Below are 15068 nucleotides of genomic sequence, written 5' to 3'. Positions count from 1 at the left end.
GTTGGGAAAGTTCTGCATGCTGAGAGGTATGGCCAAAAAAACCAAAACAGACACAGACAGAGGCAAGTGATTTTTTAGGAAATTTAGGAATAGTTTAGGAAAATCTAAGTTATTATTATTTAAAGTATATTTGTTTATTTGGCTACATAGAATCTTAGTTGTGGCGTGTGGGATATAGTCCCCTGACCAGGGATCAAACACAAGCCCACTACATTGGGACCCAGAGTCTTGGCCATTGAACCACCAGGGAAGTCCCTACATTAGTCTTAATATGTTTGATAAAATCGACCAGATCGAAAGCCATTGTGGCATTTTGTCCTGTATCAATGAAAGCCTTTCAAAATCAATTGCTTATGACATTTCTCATCTGTATAGTGTTGTTTTGAATACAATATACAGTGCAATATTGCTGAGAGGAACAACATGAGTACTTTCTGGCACAGTCTGTTTGTGGCTCCTCCCATCCCTCAGGTGGTTGGAACATCCTCTGTCTTGCTGGTGGCAGGGCATGCCATTTCATGCTCCCCATTGAGGCAAGACCTCGGATGGTTGGCCTGGACACAACAGCTCACCTTCACTGGGATTCTATCAGGGTGAAAATCAAGTCTAGAAAGTGCTGCTCTGTCCAGCTATCTTCCAGACCTGACAACCATTTTATGGCTAGCCATGAAAATACATATATTTAAAACCCTGACAAGTTTTACCATAGTATTAAACATCTTTTTTTCTTTTATTCTTTTTATTGAAAGTAAATAACAAATTAGAAGATTCCCTGCAATCCTTTTATGTTTTTAGTTTTTTTTCTATTTTGGCCTTGTGGCTTGCGGGGATCTTAGTTTCCAGCCAGGGATCGAACCCGTGCCCTTGGCTTTTGCTGCGGGTCCTAATCCTTGCTAGTCTGTTAGGGAGTTCCACATTGAATTCCGTGATCTTTTAAAAGTAATCTGTATGGATCTGGGAACAAAGATTTTTTTTTTTTTAACAACTCAGTTGCTCATGATTCTTGGGTTTTTTCCCTGCTGATAAAAAAAAAATATTTGTGTAAACCTGAAGAGAAAAATGTTGGTCTTTCAGATATATTCTTTGTAAGTAATGGTTAAAAGTTGAGGTTGTGGGAATTCCCTGGTGGCCCAGAGGTTGGGACTTTGCACTTTCACTGCTGAGGGTGTGGGTTCAAGCCTGGTTGGGGAACTAAAATTCCACAAGCCATGTGGCATGGCCAAATCAATTTATATATATATATATATTTTTTTTTTTTTTTCAAATCAATTAAAAAAAAATTCAAGCTGTATTTTTCTGAGTGAGATGATACGAGTTGACTATTAGGGCAGCCCTGTTAGGATGTCCTCCCCTGTGCTGATGACGCTCAGACCTCTGCTTCATCTTCTAGAAACATTGGGTTACAATACGCAAGGGGAAAGGTGAAGTTTGACTCTTAAGTTTCGGTGGCTCATATGCTGAGAGACTGCAGATGTTAGTTTCCGTAATAGGTCGGGACCTTCCAAGTCTGCACAGTAACCACCTTGTTTCATTTACCACAGATAATACGTGTCCAGTCCCCAGATGGGGTGAAGCGAATCACGGCAACAAAGAGGGAAACGGCTGCAACATTTTTGAAAAAGGTACCTGTGGTTTGGGTATTGACCTTTCTTCATCCTTCACTGTTGTTCCCTTCCTAGTCTGTACCTTTTCTCTTTCCCTCATTTTCTTGATTGCTCCCCACTCCCAAGTTTAGTCTCTTGCATTGGTTTTCTCTGTCCTGATTGGTGGGACTGATATAGGATCAGATGTGTCACAGCTGACCACTGCTTACTGTTGCAGGACCAAGGGCCCAAAGGTCAGTGTAAAAGGATTTCACAGGAGGAATATTTGTGAGTGAAAAATCAGAGACTGAAGAACTTGAATCGTCCGGCAAAGGGGAATTATTAACATGTATAGAATGATCCCACTTTCTTCTTAAAAAATTAAGTAAAGCTCCATATACAAATCTGTTATATGAGAATGTGGCTTAAAGAGCATAAGCCAGACCTAAAAGGGGTAGCTCTAGAAGAGAAAGCCAAAGGAAGAAGAGTGGCTTTTGCTTGATGCTTTCATTCTAAAGGTCGGCAAAGCATGGCTCATGGCTGTCTGCCTATTTTCATTGGAACACAGCTGGACTCATTGGCTTATGTACTGCTTTTGAGCTCCAGGGGCAGAGCTGAGTAGTTGTGACAGATTGTATGGCCTGAAAGCTGAAAATATTTACTGCCTGGCTCTTTACAGAGAAAATTTGCCAACCTCTACTTTATACATTTCTTTATTATTTGAGTTTGTTGTAGATAGCTTTTAACTTTTATAATGATAAAAAAATATCATTTTTCATAAGCAAAAAAAAAGGTCACAGATCGTTAAAGCCGGAGGGAATTTTCAGTGTCAGGTAGTCTGATCTTTTTGTTTTCACAAAGATGGAAATTGAAGTCTAGGGAATAAGATTTGCTGAGGATTACACCATCATCTGTTAAGGAAGTTATAGCACTTAACCTGAGAAGTTTGGTTTCTGAAAAGTAGTTTCTATTCTGATTCCAACAGTGCTGCTTAAGTGACCGTATTTACAAGAATAAAAGAAAAAAGACCAGGTGCAATAGACAGCACACAGAAAAGAGAATCTCTGTGTCTTTAAGGACTTTTTAATATCCTGTGCGTGTGGTTAGTCGCTCAGTCGTGTCCAGCTGTTTGTGACCCCATGGACTGTAGCCTGCCATGGAACTTTCCAGGCAAGGATAATGGAGTGGGTTGCCATTTCCTACTCCATTTTAATATTTTACTCTTTGCTTTTTTAGTAGTAGCTGACCCTTGTCAGCTCACTCCTGGTGATGGTGCTGGGATACCCTAAAAGCTTGAGTTCTTGAGAGATTGTCTGAGACAAACATTAAGCATTACGTAGCTATTGCTTGGACAGTTGTGGGGATAAATGTGAGATTAAGAGGACTGCCTACAGTTGTTCTTTACTTTTCCGGGTCTTTGTGATATGAAAATTTCTTATATCTGTAGTAACCATGTAGAGATATGATTTTGTTTTTAACTTGAGAGTTTTGTGACTTTTGTGCTTGGCATAAAATACAGAGTTGTTGGACAGGTTAAATTCAAATGATTTCAGAGAAACCTAAAAATACAGGATTATTCTGACTTTTATTTGCCTCAGAAGTATCCTGAAATCCTAGTGCTCCTTCTGGGTATTTACTTGTTGTCTTGCATAGGGAATATAGATGCAATAGCTGTCACTGGATGTGGGTGGAGTCAGGGAGGTACAGTTTAGTGTTGACCTAATTTCTGAAGCCATTATCACCACAGTAGTCATTGCTTAGGAGAAATTTGCTTGGGAATACTCAAAAACAAACACATTTATTACGCTGAGATGTTTCCCCTCAAGTGAAAATCCTTTCCTCTGATTATACAAATAATATGGGTTAATTATAAAAGCCTCAAACAATAGGGGGAAGTATGAAGAAGCAATAAAAATAACTCAAAATTTTACTAGCCAGAAATACCTGTTACTGTAGCGCATCTTTATGTGCACACACGTGCAGGCATATGTGCACATGCACTCCTGCGTATGCAGGTACACGTACGTGCACCACAATAGGATTGTACTGTACTACTGCTGTTTCAAACCTGAGGTTAAGGAGAAACATTTATGGGTCACTAAAGAAAAAAATGGAGAAGGAATTGGCAGCCGACTCTGGTACTCTTGCCTAGAGAATCTCCTGGACAGAGGAACCTGGTGGGATGCAATCGGTAGGATCGCAGAGTCGGACATGACAGAAGCAACTTAGCACAAAAAAGAAAAAAAACCGGCATGCCTGCATTTTACTTCATATGTAAAGTGCTTTTTTAAGGCTGATTTGGAAATAATGTATTTTAATCATGTATTATGCGTTTGTAAAGAGGAAAATCCAACTGAAATTAATTGGATAGGCTCTCCCTGTGACCTCACATTCAGAGTCCAACCTTCCTCAACCAGTTTTTGATTCAGGTGACGATGTTATGTCTTATTGAAGGAGTCACTGACTGCCCCGTCAGGAAGATCAGCAAGTCAGCCCCCAACACCTGTGTTTTAGGTGCTGGTGCTAGGGTGCTCTCCACCTCACCAACAAGGCTCAACAACTGAGATCCCTGTTTCTTCCCTTATTGATCTTTGAATGGATTGTTTGATGGCAGTGTTGAGGGGTGATGGTTGTTTAGGTATCTGGGTGACAAGTTACACGAGTCCAGGCAGTGACCCATATGTCAACCCTACTGCCCTGCAGACAGAAGTAAGATGCACCCATTCTAGAGAAATTCACTTCTCACCTTGTGATCATTTGTAACCTGCTTTTTTCACTTCACAGTAGGTTATGGACATGGCTCTATGTCAACAAATGTAGATTTGTATCTTTTTTTTTTTTTTTTTACTGTGATAAGAAAAGTAACATAAAATTTGCCGTGCAAACCATGTTTAAGTGTATAGTTCAGTAGTGTTAAGTACATTCATAGTATTGTGCAGCCATCACCACCATTCATCTCCAGAATTTCTTCATCTTCACACACTGAAACTCTGTTCCCATTAAACACAAATTTCCTCTCCCTGCCTCCCTTTCAGCTCTGGTAACCACCCTACATTCTGTCTCTAAATCTTGACTCCTCCAGGTGTGTCATATAAGTGGACTCATACTATTGTTGATAATTAATAATTTGGCTGTGCATTTGTGCCCTGTAAGTGGGCTTTGAAATGGCCTTCCTATTGCCTCACAGACTTGCCTGAAAACTACATTAACCACTGAACTTTGTTGGCTCCAACTTCCCATCCCAACACTCGATACCCTTGATCCTGATTTAATATGAGGCATTATGCTCTCTAAGGAAATTGGTTTTGCAAGTGTAATGAGACGTCTTGCAATGAAAATCTGTCATAGAATCTTGAGTTACTGGATCCTTTGAGACCATCTAATGCTTCTCACTGAAGAATTCCTTCTCTGTGAATCATTAGACCATAAACCCCTCCAGGACAGGTTCTTCTGGCTGTCTTGTTTGGCGTCATCTTTCCTCATCTCCAGGATCCAAGGGTTTGCTTCTGCTGCTGTCACTTCCCTGAAAGGGCCCTTACTGAGTCACCCCATATCCTACCTCTATCATTTTTTTTTGGCTGCACCTTGTGGCTTGTGGGATCTTAGTTCCCCAACCAGGGATCAAATGTGCACCCTCACCCATGAAAATGCAGAGTCCTAACTGCTGGGTTGTCAGGAAATTTCCCTCAGTCCTTTCTTAACCGACATCTTAGCAGCAAATGACTCTGTCCTTTCTCTTTATCATATTACACATTTTTTTTAACCTGTGAATTAAAGTACCTGCTGAGAGATGCTTGAAAAATATGAACAGTCAAAAAGACTGATGATGAAGCAAACACCCAAGTCTGGGTTGGGGCATTTGCCAGCCTCCAGGAACCATTGGTCAGCCTTCCCACGTCCTCACCCTGTCGTTCCTCTCCTGGCTTGATGGGAGCTGCTTCCCCACTTTTCTGTGTTTTACCACCTCTGTGCGTTCCTAAACCCTAAATTTTAGTTTTGGCTGTTTTTGAACTTAAGTGAAATCATGCCATGTATTCTTTTTTGTTACCTTCCATTATAAACATTTGTATTCATCTCACACAGTACCATGTTTCTGGTTTTATTACAGTAGTCACAAATCAAGATTATCTCAGGTGTGAAATGAAGTTTTTAAGTTTTTTTCCCTGGATGCACTGCATGGCATGTGGGATCTTAGTTCTTCTACTGGGGACTTGTGCCCTCTGCGTTGGAAGGCAGAGTCTTAACCACTGGACTGACAGCAAAGTCCCAGTTTTTAAGATTTTAACTGTGCTCTTGTAAGACTCTGCTAAGATTTTTTTATTTAAATGCTGATGCCTTGTGTTCGATTTTTGTATCTTTAGATAAATAATTCAGAGTTCAAAGAAGCAGTTATTTTCACAGGAGCACCATATAGAACCTAGTATGTATATTTCTGCATCTCCCCAAAGTGGGATTCAGCATGTGTGAAGTAATGTTGCTGGCTATTGTATTTGAAAATACTGCTGCTCTTGGTGCTGATAGAAAGCACAGATCTCAGTCATGTGGTCATAGGGATTTCCCTCTGCCCACAGGGCCGCCCACACAATACCCTGCACCACTTCAGAGATTGCCTTACATCCCAGGGGTGCTATCCTAACTCACACAGCCAATGTTCCTGGTGCAAGAGTTCTTTCTTATTCTTGGCAATAACTTGCAGTGCTCTGTCTATAGAAAAACAGTATGGTTTTGCAGAACAGATAAAATGCCCACAATTTGTTAATTTCAGTTTATTGCTGTTTCAGAAAAACGTCAAAGTCTTTAGTCTTGCCTGTTTCTTTGTCTTTGGCCACACTGCGCAGCATGTGGGATCGTAGGCCCCGACCAGGGATTTAATCCATGCCCTCTGCGTTGGGAGCATGGAATCTTAACCCCTGGACTGCCAAGAAAGTACCTGGTCCTGTTTCTGACCAGCATTGTTGCTCTCTCAGGATTCTCATGGAGATTCTGTGATGATTTCCTGTTGTGTGATTTGGAGTTCTTATCTTCATGTGTGCTCTGCTCTGAGTTTCTGTCTGGTGTTCAGCCTGAAGAACATCCTCTGGCATTTATTGTGGTGGAGGCTGTGGGCAACAGTGCCCTTGGGTCTTGTCAACTTGAGAATGTTTTCATTTTGCCCTTGTATTTGAAAGGTATTTTCTTCAGATGGAGAATTCTGAGTTGACAGATTTTTATTCCTGCCTCAGCACTTTAAAGATGTTGTTCCTTTGTCTTTTGGTCTCCATTGATCTTTGGTTTTTAGCGATGTGATGACAGTGTGCCCAGGCATAGTTTTCTCTTTATTTATCCTATTTTGGTTTTGCTGAACTTCCTGGATTTGTTACTCGTATGTTTTTCATCAAATTTGAGGGTTTTGGCCATTCTTTCTTCAAATATTTTTCAGTCCTAGCCTTACTCTCTTCTGAGGATTATTTGCTATTGCTCTGGAGGTTCCCTAAGGCTCTGTACATTCTTTCAAATCTCTTATCTGTAGATTGTATAGTTTCTAATAACCCATCTTTAATTGACTTTTTTTTTTTTTTTTGGTCATTTCCCTTCTGATGATAAGCCCATCCAGTGAATTTTCTATTTCAGTTGTAGACTTTCCATTTTGTTCTATTTTATCATTTCTGTTTCTCTGCCAAAATTCCCTGTCTCAGATGACCCTAAGAGTTGAGCTCCATGTCTTGGCCCCAGACTCGAGTTTCCTTGTAAGAGAGCAAAATAACAAGAGGAATTTGTTTAATGAGGAGCAATTTCTAAACTCACTAGGAGTGTCTGATGTATATATGTGGTCAGGGTAGTGATACTTAAATATTTTGGTATGTTATTTGCTGTGCTGTGTGACTTGTGGGGTTTTAGTTCCCCAACCAGGTATTGGACCCAGGTGCTTAACAGTGAAAGCTCAGAGTCCTAGCCACTGGACCATCAGGGAATTCCCTTAAGTATTTTATTAAATCTCTGTTGTTTGGGGCTTGTTTTAGGTCGCAAAGGAGTTTGGCTTCCAAAATAATGGCTTCTCAGTTTACATCAATAGAAACAAGACTGGAGAAATAACAGCGTCATCTAACAAATCCCTCAACCTGCTGAAGATCAAGTGAGTGCCTGAGGGGAGAAGGTGGGGAGTGGGGAGGGCATGCTGGCACTAGTTACCCGCCTGAAGTCACTAATTTCTGCCCTGTTTCCTTCTGCTACTGTGATTACGGTCTTGAACGCAAACCAAAGTGCAGGTGACCGTGCTGCTTGCCAGGTGTTTGGCAGCCATGCCAAATATACAGTTACTGTCGAGCAGATCTGTTTGACTTGCAGAATTCAGGGATATACGTCACAGAGGAGGAGTTATAGTGTGTGTGCAACTGCACACTCAGCTGCCTTACTGCAGAGAAGGACCTTGAATGTAGCTCTGTGTGTAGTTATGCCTTGAGACCTTCTTGGTAGGTCTGTGTTGTATTTCTTGCTGGCAAGACCCCTGGAATGCCTTAGAATTGATAGGTAATGTCAGAAGGAGTTTCTTGGGTGCAGAGACCTCTCCTGTTTTTTTAGTTTTATGTGAGCACAGCCACATCCATTCGTTTATATGTTTTCATGCTGCAAGGGTAGGACTGAGTGATTGTGACAGAGGCTGTCTGGTCTGCAAAGCCAAAAATATTTCTCTGTCTGGCCCTTTATAGAAAAGGTTTGCTGACCCCTGTCTGAGCTGTGTGGGCACACCTGCTCACATATCAGTGAGCAGAACCCTTCAGGTCTTTGCTGTCCTTAGGTAGCGGGCAGGGAATTCTCTTATTTGGGCTATAGGTAGCCTGGCTGCTGTGACCACTAGTAAGGGTTGGGCTGGGCTTTGTTGGTACTTGGCTGTGTGCCTTTTACCAGTCAGAATAATAGGCTGTCTTGGCAATCTGTTTGGTCCATTTTAGATTCGCAATTAGTATGTCTTGGTAGGGGAAATGCAATTTTAACATGAATTTATTTGTTCTTCAACGGATACTTGTTCGGCACCTGCTCATTGCCTGCCGCTGTGATGATGTAAAGCCTTGTCTTGTGTATATTTGTTTCCAGTGGATGAGGGCTGTCTTTCCTTCCAGCTTGCCAAGGGTTTCTGCATCTTGAGAATCACTTCTCATGGGTGTTCCTCGAGTTTGGACTCATACCCACTACTCCTGGCTGTGTGCCTGAATAGTCACCCAATCTCACTGGGCCCCTGCACCCTTGTCTGTTGGGGGGTGGGGGGCTTGCGCCTCCTCCACATGGTTGTCGGGTCCCTACACGGGACGAGCAATATGGAAGTGGCAGCTATGTGTCTCAGGGCTATTCTCACGGCTGGATGGCAGAAAAGGGGGGCTGCAGAGTGAAACACCCTCGAGGCAAAGCTGTCCACCTGAGGTGCAGTCACACTTGGAGGGCGTGTCTTTCTGGGTGATCCTGGAGCGTGTCTTTTCAGTGATGGTTGTGATGCTTACTGAGTTCCATGAGCCCAAACTTGAGAACCATGTCCTGTCACTGATCGAGACTTAGCTGACCATGTCTATAAGAGTCGGTCACCCAGGACTCCTTGTGGGTCTCACTCCACTGCCTTTGTTGCCATTTTCACAGTTCAACTGGCTGTTCTAATTCTCTTATTCATTTGTAGGTTCTTTTTTTCACCCTCTGGCTGCTTTAAAGATCTTCATTGGTCTTGGAGTCCTGTGGTTTCTGTTTGACCTCTCCAGGTGTGGACTCAGTGGCCTGTTAGTTGCTTTGTGTAATTCTACCTGATGTAAAATGTATTTTCTGTATCTGCAGCTGAGGTCTAGAGAATTCTTCCCCATTATCTCTTTAAATATTACCTCTCCTTCAGTCTCTCTATTATTTCGGTGATGACATTTTTAACTTTATTTGATTTCTTTCAGTCCTGGCTGTTAACTCATGTGCTCACAGGGGCTTCTTCCCGGCTCCTGCTCTGCCCTCACGCTGACCCCCAGGGTTCCAGTGAAGACTGCTGGGTTCCTTGGGGTTCTACCTTGGTCTGTCACACACCTGGTGCTTCCCTCTCAGGTCCTGAGGTGTCTGGAGTCTGTCTCTCCTGAGTGTATTTAGGGTTTGCAAGGATCCTGTTGCACTATAGCTGGTGTTGTCTAGCCTGTTCTAAGCAGGGGATTTGGGAAGAGCTGCTAAGTCTGCGGCCCCTCTGCCCACTCTCGGAGCCCTTGGTCATTGCAGATGGCCTCTTGTTGCTCACAATTCTTCATTCCATTTCCAGCTGACACTTCATACATAAGTATATATTCTTTGTCTTGAATTCCACACCTGAAGTCTTTGGATATCTAAATCTGTTGATTGTTTCCTGCCCTCTCTTGGTCCTGGTAGTTTGTTTCTCTTGTACATTTGGTGACCTTTTCTTGAGAGCTTGTATTTGGCCAAACTTGGTCTTAGGGGGGCCCTGAAGGATCTGGGGTTGTTGGCTTTCCTACTGAAGGAAATGGCAACCTACTCCAGTATCCTAGCCTGGAAAATCTCGTGGACAGAGGAGCCTGGTGGGATGCAGTCCACAGGGTCGCAGAGTCTGGCACAACTGAGCGACTAACACTTACTTACTGTAAGCACAAGGGGGCGTTGTGGGCTTAGCACTCAAGTTAATTTCTGTCTGGTTTCTTGAACCAAGTCGCATCCCTAATTGTACCCTGGATGCTCGCAAGAGCAGGCCTTCGGTTTCAGACCCTCAGACAGTTTTGCCTACAGCATGGTGGATGGAGGCAGATGGGATTTCTCCTTGGTCTATTTTGTCAGCTGGTAGGTTTTTTCCCAGCTGTTGAGACATGTTCAGACATCTGGCTGTGTGTGGCATTTTGGGCTCAGCAACTCTGTTTGGGCAGGCAGGCTCAAGGCCTCATCTCTGTCACCCAGAGAATGACTGTAAGCCAACTTCAGGGTTCCCATCATGAGCTGGCCATAGGCTCCTTCACTATTCTTGTTTGAGCTGCTCTGGGTTTTTGGACCCTTGGGAGTTCCTTTCTTTAAGCTCCACAATGCATTTTAGAGTGTGTTTGTTAAAACTGATGGAGCAGTTGAGCCAAGTATCCTGAACCTGGAGGATGTTTAGGAATATCTCATTTGCTGTTAGACATAGACATCTTCAATTACAAATTGGAGGTCTTATCACCCTAAATTGTGAAAGAAAAAAGAGGGCCGAGCAGACCCGTTGAACAGCTGCAGCCCAGCCTCCCCATCCTGGCTGAGGCACCTGTTCCGGTTCTCTCTGTTTGTTGTTTGGAGGCTGCAGGCTGTGCTTCCAGTCTTACTTCCTGCACGTGCCTCTTGTTGAGAGCAAGGAAATACTTACCCAGTGATAGTGCTACAGCTTTTCCTCCCAGACTGGGAGGTGCTACAGCTTTTCCTCCAAGACTGGGGTTGGCTGATTGTCTCAGGACCTGCAGTGCTCCCAGGTGGGACTGTTCACTGGCCTCAGGCATGGTGGTAGGTGGGCAGTCAGGCTCTGCCGAAGTCTGCAGTGGGTCTAATGGGGAAAGGACGCTGTTCATATTGAAAATGATTGAAAACCAAATATTGCCCTTTACAGTGTGAATCATGGCAGCCTTTGTAGAAAGCAGTATGTCAGCAGCTTTAAGAACAAATAAAATTCCTAAAGTTTAATGTACCCTCTCTGGGAAATCTGCCCTATGGCTGGGAGACTGTGCCATCTCGTTGACTAGAGGTAGAACATCTTTGGAGCGATTGTGTGAGAACAGCAAATGGAGAAAGTGTATGTCTCATCATCTCAGGTTTGTACATCAGTGATATGCATGTTACGGACACGTGTGTGAGTGTAAAGAAAGAAGTGGAAGGATGTGCCCCAGGGAGGTAGATGAGAGAGCTAAAGAGAGGGCCCCGGAAGGAATGAGGGGAAGTGGGCACCAAGCAGAAGAGGAGGAGGAGGGTAGAGGCTGTGCTGCTCCAGTGTCTGGAGAGGTGGTGTGTCTTCTGTGTAGAACTAGGTGTGTCTGTGCCTGCGCAGCATAGATCCTGCAGTGTGGTTGTGGGGAAGTTATATTTCAGTCCAGAGAGCCTGCTGCTGACCTTGGTAAGGTGAAGAGGCATGAGAAGACAGGAAAAGAGCACTCACTCTCTTAAAATTGGAAGCCTAGCTGTCTGTGCCGTTGGGCTGGTTGGTGTTGGCTGTTTGTAGGCGTCAGAGGTTTTCACAGGAGTTGATCTTCTGTGCAGCTCAGGTTGTGAAGAAAGGAAGACAGCCTCAACTTACATTTGTTGTTCGAACAGGCATGGAGATCTGCTGTTCCTGTTTCCCTCGAACCTTGCGGGACCGTCATCTGAGATGGAGACGTCGGCCCCGCAGGGGTTGAAGGCCTGTGGTGCTCCCAACGTGGTGGAAGATGAGATCGACCAGTACCTCAGCAGGCAGGACGGGAAGATCTACAGGAGCCGCGACCCACAGCTGTAAGTGCCCTCGGGGCCACAGGGTCAGTCAGTCAAGTGAAATGTCTGTAATGTGTTCTGAGGAAGAAATGTGAGTTTTGAGTTTGACCATCTGTTTTCAACTTACATCTCACTTAAGTTATTCTGTGAGCTTTTTCTCATTGTTTGAATCTCAAACTGTGCTCCACATGTATTTTAAAAATTTTAAAGTGGTGAGAACTAAGAGATTTGAAAGAAGGAAGGAGCCTTAAACCAAGTCCTGTCTGTGGTGTGCCCCTGAAATACCTGGATGCACATGCAGAGTGGGCTTTAGCCAGTGTGACAGGGTAGAGGGGGTGGTACCCTGGCACCTGCTGGCACAGGTCCTCATTCACATCGTCTTGTTTAATTCTCGTGGGCGAAGCTCAACCTTCCATACTCAGTGCGCTCTTTCCGTTCTTCTAGGGAATGTTTCATTTGCTTAAGGTGCTGCTCCCTTCGGAATGTTCACTTTTCAATGAGGATTGTGTAAAGTGCTTATGCTTGTGTACATTTGTTTATTTTAGATTTTTTGCTGTTCTTTTTAACGAGACTAGTTAGAAACATCTGAGTTCACACTCCGATGTAAAACTGAGTGAAGGTTGTCTCTGCAGTGGAGTGTGTAACTGCATCACTCTGCAAGCATGACACTGAGATACTAGAATTCAACATGCTGCATTAGGAACTTGTATATCTCCGATCAGAGGGCCTCAAAGAGTGCTGAGATGCAGTTGGCATGGAACCACTCTGTGGCTGTGGCCATCAGTCAGCTCTCTGCCCCCATTTGCTTTCCTCCCAGGGACCCAGGGTGGCTCCCACCCTGATCAGTGTTTGTGAGGCCTCACTAGAAATCTTTTTCAGAGTTCATGTGCCTCCATGTGTATCACCTGGACGAGCCTGCCTGTTGGGAGATCCAGGCCCTTCTTGCTCTGAGATACAGAACTAGGTGCACCTGAGAGTTCTCACCCCACGTGGACAGTGCTGTGATTGCACCTGTCAGCACGCTCACCACTCTAGTGCATCCCCACTGTCCTACCCTGTGCAGATGGAAACCCACAGAACCAAGTGATCTTTTCATCCTTTTTTCCAAAATATGCACACAGAGTGGGTGTTTTCCACACAAGTTATTATTTTTTTTTCATTTATTTTTGTTAGTTGGAGGCTAATTACTTTACAATATTGTAGTGATTTTTGTCATACATTGACATGAATCAGCCATGGATTTACATGTATTCCCCATCCCGATCCCCCCTCCCACCTCCCTCTCTACCCGATTCCTCTGGTTCTTCCCAGTGCACCAGGCCCGAGCACTTGTCTCATGCATCCAACTTGGGCTGGTGATCTGTTTCACCCTAGATAATATACATGTTTCGATGCTGTTCTCTCAAAACATCACACCCTTGCCTTCTCCCACAGAGTCCAAAAGTCTGTTCTGTACATCTGTGTCTCTTTTTCTGTTTTGCATATAAGGTTATCATTACCATCTTTCTAAATTCCATATATATGTGTTAGTATACTGTAATGGTCTTTATCTTTCTGGCTTACTTCACTCTGTATAATGGGCTCCAGTTTCATCCATCTCCTTAGAACCGGTTCAAATGAATTCTTTTTAATGGCTGAGTAATATTCCATGGTGTATATGTACCACAACTTCCTTATCCATTCTTCTGCTGATGGGCATCTAAGTTGCTTCCATGTTCTGGCTATTATAAACAGTGCTGCGATGAACAATGGGGTGCGTGTGTCTCTTTCAGATCTGGTTTCCTCGGTGTGTATGTCCAGAAGTGGGATTGCTGGGTCATATATCAGTTCTATTTCCAGTTTTTTAAGAAATCTCCACACTGTTCTCCATAGCGGCTGTACTAGTTTGCATTCCCACCAACAGTGTAAGAGGGTTCCCTTTTCTCCACACCCTCTCCAGCATTTATTGCTTGTAGACTTTTGGATAGCAGCCATCCTGACTGGCGTGTAATGGTACCTCATTGTGGTTTTGATTTGCAATTCTCTGATAATGAGTGATGTTGAGCATCTTTTCATGTGTTTGTTATCCATCTGTATGTCTTCTTTGGAGAAATGTCTGTTTAGTTCTTTGGCCCATTTTTTGATTGGGTCCTTTATTTTTCTGGAATTGAGCTGCAGGAGTTGCTTGTATATTTTTGAGATTAATCCTTTGTCTGTTGCTTCGTTTGCTATTATTTTCTCCCAATCTGAGGGCTGTCTTTTCACCTTGCTTATAGTTTCCTTTGTTGTGCAAAAGCTTTTAAGTTTCATTAGGTCCCATTTGTTTATTTTTGCTTTTATTTCCAATATTCTTGGAGGTGGGTCATAGAGGATCCTGCTATGATTTATGTCAGAGAGTGTTTTGCCTGTGTTCTCCTCTAGGTGTTTTATAGTTTCTGGTCTTACATTTAGATCTTTAATCCATTTTGAGTTTATTTTTGTGTATGGTGTTAGAAAGTGTTCTAGTTTCATTCTTTTACAAGTGGTTGACCAGTTTTCCCAGCACCACTTGTTAAAGAGGTTGTCTTTTTTTCCATTGTATATCCTTGCCTCCTTTGTCAAAGATAAGGTGTCCATAGGTTCGTGGATTTATCTCTGGGCTTTCTATTCTGTTCCATTGATCTATATTTCTGTCTTTGTGCCAGTACCATACTGTCTTGATGACTGTGACTTTGTAGTAGAGTCTGAAGTCAGGCAGGTTGATTCCTCCAGTTCCATTCTTCTTTCTCAAGATTACTTTGGCTATTCGAGGTTTTTTGTATTTCCATACAAATTGTGAAATTATTTGTTCTAGTTCTGTGAAAAATACCGTTGGTAGCTTGATAGGGATTGCATTGAATCTATAGATTGCTTTGGGTAGTATAGCCATTTTGACAATATTGATTCTTCCAATCCATGAACACGGTATATTTCTCCATCTGTTTGTGTCTTCTTTGATTTCTTTCATCACTGTTTTATAGTTTTCTATGTATAGGTCTTTGGTTTCTTTAGGTAGAATATACTCCTAAGTGTTTTATTCTTTTTGTTGCAGTGGTGAATGGTATT

At 43.1% G+C, this 15068-nt stretch overlaps 1 protein-coding gene across 1 annotated transcript in view; it reads left to right on the top strand.

Annotated features, from left to right (window-relative positions):
- NPLOC4 (NPL4 homolog, ubiquitin recognition factor) overlaps positions 1-15068 on the top strand; it is a 52671-nt gene that overhangs the window by 2734 nt on the left and 34869 nt on the right. The window contains exons 2-4 of the mRNA XM_065909015.1: positions 1542-1622; positions 7583-7695; positions 11850-12026. Of these exons, the coding sequence (XP_065765087.1) occupies positions 1542-1622; positions 7583-7695; positions 11850-12026 (371 nt within the window). The remainder of the gene's footprint in view (positions 1-1541; positions 1623-7582; positions 7696-11849; positions 12027-15068) is intronic.

This window comes from Muntiacus reevesi, chromosome 18 (genome assembly GCF_963930625.1).
Source record: "Muntiacus reevesi chromosome 18, mMunRee1.1, whole genome shotgun sequence".
Taxonomy (NCBI): Eukaryota; Metazoa; Chordata; class Mammalia; order Artiodactyla; family Cervidae; genus Muntiacus; species Muntiacus reevesi.
The sequence above is the reverse complement of the archived record's forward strand: the minus strand, read 5'-3'. Positions and strand labels throughout refer to the sequence as shown.